We start from the raw sequence: 7,458 nt of genomic DNA, 5'->3' as shown, positions 1-7,458 counted from the left end.
ATATTTTTTTTTTATAGTGGTTTCACTCCATTAGAAACACAAGCCAGGATTTATTCCCATTTTACAGATGAAGAAACAAACTCAGAGAGGTCAAATAATCTATCTGCTCAAGGTCTCAAGTCAGTAAGTGATTCAGCTGAAACTGGAAACAGACTTCTGACTTCAGTAACTCAACATTCTATGGTCACTTCCTCTCCTGGATATACAATGAAAGTAAAGCCAGAGCCAAGCAAATATACGAAAAAATGTTTTAGTCTCATTCTTCTGGCAATCGGAAAGCAAATATTTGCCAGGAACCATGTGCATAACATTATCAATCAGAAGTCTGTTATTAGGAACATAAAACCACAGTGGAAATCGGGAGTGGGAGGATACACACAGAGGGTACTGAAATTTCTGTCAACTGCCCCTGGTCTGAGTTCATTTAGCGAGGGCTCATTCTGTCCCAGGTACTGTGCTTGGGATACAGAACAAATAAGATCAACAAAGATTCTGCCTTTGTGGAGCTCACATTCCAATGGGCTAACGAACAATCAAGAAGCTGCTAATAAGAGACTGGTGCGCTGCATCCAGCCCACGTTAGTGTTTTGTTTGGCATATACAGTGCTTTATTTTTTCTTTTTATAATAAACTGCCAACTTCTAGCTTCTCTAGAATAGGCAACTTCTGCTGGATTCCTGAGTAAGTAGGAGCCGCTCCTGCTCTTTATGCAGGACACATGCCCTCTAGAGATCACTGCAGTCGCCACGTTCCCTGCTGTCTTACATCCAGAATACTGGCCCATTCATGCATTTACATTCCCCACTTGACATCATAACATTTAAACTGAAACCCCTAAAGCAAACAAATATCCAAACAAGTTCAGATAGCTTTAAGTAATAGAAAATAAATAAACTAAGCTAATAGGATGGATGTGATGATTGGTGAAAAGGGCTACTTCAGATTGGGTTGTTAGGGAGGGTCTCTCTGAAGTGTAACTGAAATTGAGACGTGAATTATGATAAGCACGTCAAGTCAGCCATCAGAAATGAAAAATGCTTCCAACAAGAAGAAACAGCATAGTCCAAGTTCCCCTTGAGGCTGGAAATAACATGGCTTGGTCAAAGAACAGAAGGCTGGGGTTACAAGAGTGGTAACAAGATCACTAAGGAAGGAAGAAGCCAGATTACATAGGACTTTGTGGGCCATGGAGAGAATTTTGGATTTTATCCCAAGTGCAATGGAAAGCCTTCGGGGGTTTTAACTGGGGAACAATGTAATCTGGTTTACATTTTCAAAAGAGCACTCTGCTATGTAGAAAAGTGATTTAATAGGAAAGAGAAGCAGGGAGACCAATGAGGAAGCTATATTATAGCCCAGTAGGTGACAGTGGCTAGGACCAGGATGGTAACAGAAAATAAGGAGACAAGTAGCAAATTCAGAATAAGATATAATCTGAAGTATAACCCAAAGAATTTTTGGTGGAGCGGATGGCAGTAGTGGTAGTGGGGTGGAGGAAGTAATGAAAGGGAGTAATTATGAATAACTCCAAGGCTGTGGCTTATTCAAACATTTATGTGAGCTGGGGGCAAGTAAGGGGAGTCCTAGTTTTAGGGAGATGGAATAAGAACCTGACTTTGAATGAATAAATTTTGCCTAGATGCAAGTCTTCTTAGATTCATTTCCTGTATCTCCCACATCCAGGCCATCCTCAAATCCAAAAATTCGATCTTTTAAATACATCATCTCTTATCAAATCTATCCCTTCGACTTCATATCCACTGTCTCTGTCCTGGTTCAATCCTCTCTCTTGCCTTGACTTTTACAACAGCCTTCTACAGCTATGAATAAACTAACAAAAAGCACTTAATAGACACGTGTACCTCTCTCCCACCAGCCATCTTTGATGGCAGAGATCATGTCTTATCTCCGGTGCTTACTGCTGTGCTGGGCAGAGTAGGCACTCAAATGTTTGATGAACTGAAAAGGGGTCTCCTCCAACAGGATATAATCTCCTGAAAGAGAGGACTCCATTTTGGGATTCTGATTCCTCTATACAAAGCAGAACCAGATACGAAATGTATGATCCCAGAAACTTCGCCTTCCCAAGAAATGTGTTTCTTTTTTCTAATTTGGTTTCAAACTACAGTGTTTCAGACCCACTTTTACCTAGTTAAGAAATGATATTGGACAACAGTTAACATATTACTACTCTTTTGTTCCAAATCTAGGGACTTTATACTCTCACGTCCTCACAGTGTCTTTGTAAGGAGGTCGAGATTATTCATTTTACAAATAAGAAAACTGAGGCACAGAATGAAATCCCTTAATTACTTTTTGATGGAGTTAGAAGCTTTGCCTGGATTAAGACTAGCCTTTACCTGACCCATAACATACCACAGTTCTGTAATTGGAAGATATCCCAGTCTCACCCCTGCAACACTACTGGTTGGTACTCGGGCATTCTTTAGGTTTTGCCTCCACAATTACAAACTCCTTTGGATGTCAGGGTGTGTTGTCACAGGGTCAAAGACCATGTTCTCTCTTTCTTCTATTTACCACTCTCCTCAGTGCCTGATGAAGACAGATTCCACCCCTTGGGCCCAGGAAAAAAAGAGAAGCACCTTGGTCATTAGCCTGAGAGGTCAAGTAAGTAAAGGAGTCAAAACCAGCAAGAAGAAAGATCTAAGTAGGCAAGAACAGTTTCAATGGGAAAAAGGAGGGGGCCACCATAAAAAAAAAATCCAGATACCCCTTTCAAAAGGTTTCCAGCTGGGGAGTACCTGGGAAGAAAAGTGGCAGCAGTAGTGGCAGCAGAAGGCCAGTTCCTTCCTGCCACATTCTCCCAGAGTCATTTCTTCAAGGCACCCAGGCTCTTCAGGGCCTCCTGGGCCTGGGTCAGTTGCTGTTGCAGCCTCTGGCGGGTGCTCTCATTGGAGGCCCGCTTCAGGAGGCCCTGCATTTCTTCCACCACTGCCCGGTGGCCAGGGGTGTTGTGGAAAAGCCGTACTGCCCGGTCCCCACAGGAGGCCAGAAGCCGGCCAGTGATGTCAAAAGACAAGTCAGTGATACACTCTCCATGGACCTGCTCAAAGCACTCCTCTTTCTCACCCCGCCGGGTATTGTAGAGATGAATACTGCTGCCACTAGCCAAGGCCAAGACCTGGGCATCAGGGGAGAGTGCCAGGCGGCACGGCATGGTGCTAGCCTCTTCAAAGCGGCCTGTCCTCAGCAAGTAGGGGTCCTGCTGCTTCTTGTATTCCACATCTGTGTCCCACAGTTTCCACGTACCATCCTTGGAGACAGAGGCCATCCTGCAGCATGGAAAAATCACAGCTCTAGCCCTAACATACCCTGAAGGGGAGGACACCTGGAACAACACTAAGATTTCCAGTTAGGAGGCCAACTCCACTTAGGGTCAAGCATCCCACCTGCTTCAGAGCTGCTGTAGAGATAGGCAGAAAGACCCTGGTTGCCAAGAGGGGCTGAGAGCCACTGGTAAGAAATCACTCACCTCCGGGAGTCATTGGAGAAAGCAAAGAAGTGGACAGCTGCGGAGTGGCCCTTCAGTTCAAAAGCTCGTACAACCTCCTGGAAGTCACCTTTTTTCCCGAAGCAGACTTCCCAAACTTTGACATCGGGGGTGAAGCCACATGAGGCCACAAACCTGCCATAGAACCCGAGTTCCTTAAAAACTTAATTTTAAGGGTGTCTTGTTTCTACAAACCCACTAAGCCTCTTCCTTGAGAAAGTTAATCATATCTAAATAACATACTTTTATAAGTGGTTTTACACATAATCTCAGTTCACCTTCACAGCCATGCTATAAGATATGTAGTACCCCACCTCAATATTTAAAACTGCAGATGAAGAAATAGAGACTAAGGACTTGAATCTAGGTGTTCTGATTCCACAACGTTTGCTCTTTCCACTATTTGTAGCTGGCTCACTGCTCTGTTCCTGGCCCCCAGCCCCAGCCTCTGCCCACCCCAGATGCCAAAGTCCCTCCTTCCTCACCTGCTACAAGGGGATATAGCAGCATGAATATTGTTCATCTGGTTGGTGTTAATGGTAGACAACACCTGACCTTTCAGATTCCAGATGAGGATAGTTGTGTCATTGGAAGCAGTCATGATGAATTTTCCTGAAGGAAGTGACATAAGCTGAGATCAATTACCACTGTCAATCTCCAAGGATATACTTCTGAAGGCCTCTACTGCCCAAAGGATCCATGCTGCCCTCCCAGGCCAAGGGACACTGTAGATAAGGACTTTGCTGAAGACTGTGGCTCTTACCTGCCTTCCTTGGGGATTCGCTACAAATCCTAGACTCCAGCAGAACACAGAGCCAGAGCCCCTTTATCATGCTGGGGCTTAGCATTATGCTGAGAGTGGCAGCATTAACTCATTCAGTACATATAACTGGGGCCATTGCTTCTTGCCTTGGGCAAACTCCACCCCTCTGCCTCTTACCTGTGTCTGCAATGCCAATGTTGATGACGGGTGCCTTATGCTTTTTAGGAAAGTCCTCTGGGGTGGCTGTGAAGGTATAGCCCCCATCCTCTCGCTTGGTCATCTTGAAGACACGGAGGGTGTCTCCACTGGCAAGCCAGACAATGAAGGCTCTAAAGACAGGTAGCAGACAAGTAATTCACTCACTCTTTTGGACATGGAAGCCTATGTATGCCAGGTCCTATGTTAGATTCTGAGGAAAATCAAGATCGCCCCTCATGCCCTACAGTCCAGCCTTACAATTTAACCTCTTGGTTCAAAAATCTCTTAAAACTCCTCAGAAGATAGGGCTCTCATAGCTTTGGCTTCTTTACTTTCTCTATGGCTTAGAAAATCATTATAGCTTCCAAGACTAATCTGGAAGCCAGACTTTGGTATTTCCCAAGTTGGAACAGATCTTCCCTCTCTGCTTCCTTGCTATATAGCTGCATATCACTCTAGGGAGCCCCAAGCAGTGCTCAGGCTGTCTGGATGCTCTTTCTACTACCCCAAGGGAGACCTTAGGTCCCCCCTCACTATTTCAAACAGGTACAGAAAGGCCATAAGCCTGGGGCTGGGCTTCTGCAGGCAACTCTGAGGCTCCATGCTGTCCCACCTGCAGTCAGGACTGAAGCGCACCAGGGTGGCATGGTCCAGCTCTACATTGGCTCTCATGCTACGGTGCTCTCGTTGCAGGAAGTCTTTGGTGCTCCAGATGCGGATGGTGCGATCATCTGCACAGGTGGCCAGGTACTTGCCGTTGCTGCTGAAGTCCATGCAAGATATGTCCCCACTGTGGCTCTAGAGGAAGGGTTGTAGGAAGTATAAACAGGAACCTCTTGGGCAGATGGGAATCCCAATGTGCAGCCATAACTCCAGGACCCTGTTTCCTGGATTAACAGTAAGATGCTGATGGGATGTGATGAGAAAGAATAGGATGAGGCATCCAGACTGATTTTAGTCAGAGGCAGCGGGGTCTGTAACATTCACATAACACTACAAAGGAAAAGTGTGTGGTGGCGTGTTTGTGGGTGTGTTGTGCATGGCACCCATGTACCTTCAGTGCTGCAGCCAGGAGGCGGTGAGTGAAGTTGTGCTGTTGAGGCTTCTCCTTGCGAATTCGCTGCTGCTGTTTCTGCTTCTTGGACTTCAAGGACTTGTCAAGTGGAAATCCATTTGCTTTTTGGCCTATAAGGAAGGGTCATGTCATCCATCCATTACTCACTCAATAAGCATTTACTGACCACCTGTGATTGGCCAGGTACTGAGAGGAGCAGCAAAATATGACCATATATGGCTCCTGTCCTCAAGAAGAGAGAGTGATGTAGGCACAAACAGGGGCTTTGGAATCAGACCTGGGTTTAGATTGTGATTTTGAGGAGGCTGCATACTGTGAGTCCATATAGCAGCTCAATGCAAATTAGAAAAGGTGCCTTCTCTGGGCTGGCACAGCTCAGTAGGTACACAACATGCCCAATGGAGTGCAGATCGTTGGCCAGACAGACATCCCTACATAAGGAATAACGTGCACAACTGAATCTGGTAGCCCTGGCCTTGGGTAAGTTACTCAATTGCTTTGGATCTTGGTTTCCTTAAACAGAAGTTGGGAGAATTGGATAATACACAAAAAATAACAAACAGTAAATGCTCAAAAAACTCCCATAGAGAACTGAGGGATTCAAGGCAGTCAACACTGTTGAGATACCCTGTACCAAAAATGGTGCCAGTCACTTTTGCATAAAATAGTTAATTTGAGAATCAGGCCAGGTGCAGAGTTGGCATGTGTTAGATCACTGCAGATACTCCTCAATTCTTATAAGAAAAGAACCTCCTGAGGCCCACATACAAAGATGGCCACAATCTGCCCTCTACTTATTTCTCCAGCATTGCCTACCAGGGCTCTCCCCTCACAAAAGAGTCATACACATCTATCCTCCAAGTCCACACCTTATGTGTCCCCTACTCTCGGTGAAGATTTTCTTGACACGCTCACATACACCCAAAAAGTGGGGCTGACCACTCCCACCCTTGGATTTCCTGTTTCTAGTACTAACCTCTTCTAGGATACCTATTACACTATATTTTTCACTTACATGTTTAGATGTTCCTCTCCATTACCCGGTAGTGGACTACCTAAAGCAAAAGACCCCAAAGCCTGTGGAGGTAGTGGGTACTCAATAAACCGAGTAACTAGTCCATCGGTCTCCCACCTCCCCGCCCATTTTCATAAAATAACCAACAAGTAGCGCGCTTGGGAGTTTAGAAGCGCTGTCGCAGTAACCCCGGGATGAAGCTGAAGCTCAGAAGGGAAAGTGGCTTGGCCTCGGCCACCGAGAAAGTGGCAGCGCGGGACTCAGGTTCTAATTAGTCCTCCCTAAGACGTGCGACGAGCTGGACGACGCTGCACCTCTTGTCGGGAAACGAAGGTCATTCCACAAGAGGAGAAACTGAGGCCCAGGGGGGACCCCGGCATCCCCACGGGCCCAGACAGCAGGTAGGACCACGGGGAGGCCGGGAGCAAGGTACCCGTGGGCCGCTCCCACCCGCCCCAGCCCCACCAACCGGCGGACCGGCTGCAGATCTCTTCTTCCGCTCGCAGCCACCCCCGCGCTACCGCCGCCGTCGCCATCAAGGCCAGAAGCCCGAGCAACAGCGACAGCCCCATAAGCTCCGGCATCTGCGGTAGTTCCATGTTGGCCGGGCTGCTGCCACCTCAGCCTCCGGCTACGCGGGCGCCTGCACGTCTCCGCGGAGCCGCGCACGCACGCGGGGCGGGGCGGGGCTGTTAAAACATCTTGAGGGGCGGGGCCTGGCCGTTGGAGCGCCCTGAGGGGCGGGGTCTGGCTGTTGGAGTGTCTCGTCAGGCGGGGCTTGGCGGTTGGAGCGCGTCCCGAGGGGCGGGGCTAGGGCGTTAGTGGGGCCTGGTTGTTGAGATTGTGTTTTTGCGGCCTGAAGAGGCGGTGAGGTGGGCAATATGCAGGCCCTTGCT

The 7,458-nt window shown here is 47.5% G+C and overlaps 1 protein-coding gene across 1 annotated transcript; it reads right to left on the bottom strand.

Annotated features, from left to right (window-relative positions):
- Positions 1 to 234: 234 nt before the first annotated feature.
- Positions 235 to 7,220, bottom strand: TBL2 (transducin beta like 2). Its single transcript, XM_011371529.2, has 7 exons — positions 7,032 to 7,220; positions 5,527 to 5,657; positions 5,086 to 5,270; positions 4,452 to 4,603; positions 3,997 to 4,123; positions 3,494 to 3,646; positions 235 to 3,293 (listed from the first exon to the last, which is right to left on the bottom strand). The coding sequence occupies exons 1-7, from the start codon at positions 7,159 to 7,161 to the stop codon at positions 2,831 to 2,833; spliced, it is 1,341 nt and encodes a 446-aa protein (XP_011369831.1). The 5' UTR covers positions 7,162 to 7,220; the 3' UTR covers positions 235 to 2,830.
- Between the last annotated feature and the right edge of the window lie 238 nt (positions 7,221 to 7,458).

The sequence above is a fragment of the Pteropus vampyrus genome, unplaced genomic scaffold (assembly GCF_000151845.1).
Source record: "Pteropus vampyrus isolate Shadow unplaced genomic scaffold, Pvam_2.0 Scaffold193, whole genome shotgun sequence".
NCBI lineage: Eukaryota > Metazoa > Chordata > Mammalia > Chiroptera > Pteropodidae > Pteropus > Pteropus vampyrus.
Note: the sequence above shows the minus strand (reverse complement) of the source record. Positions and strands in the feature narration are given on the sequence as shown.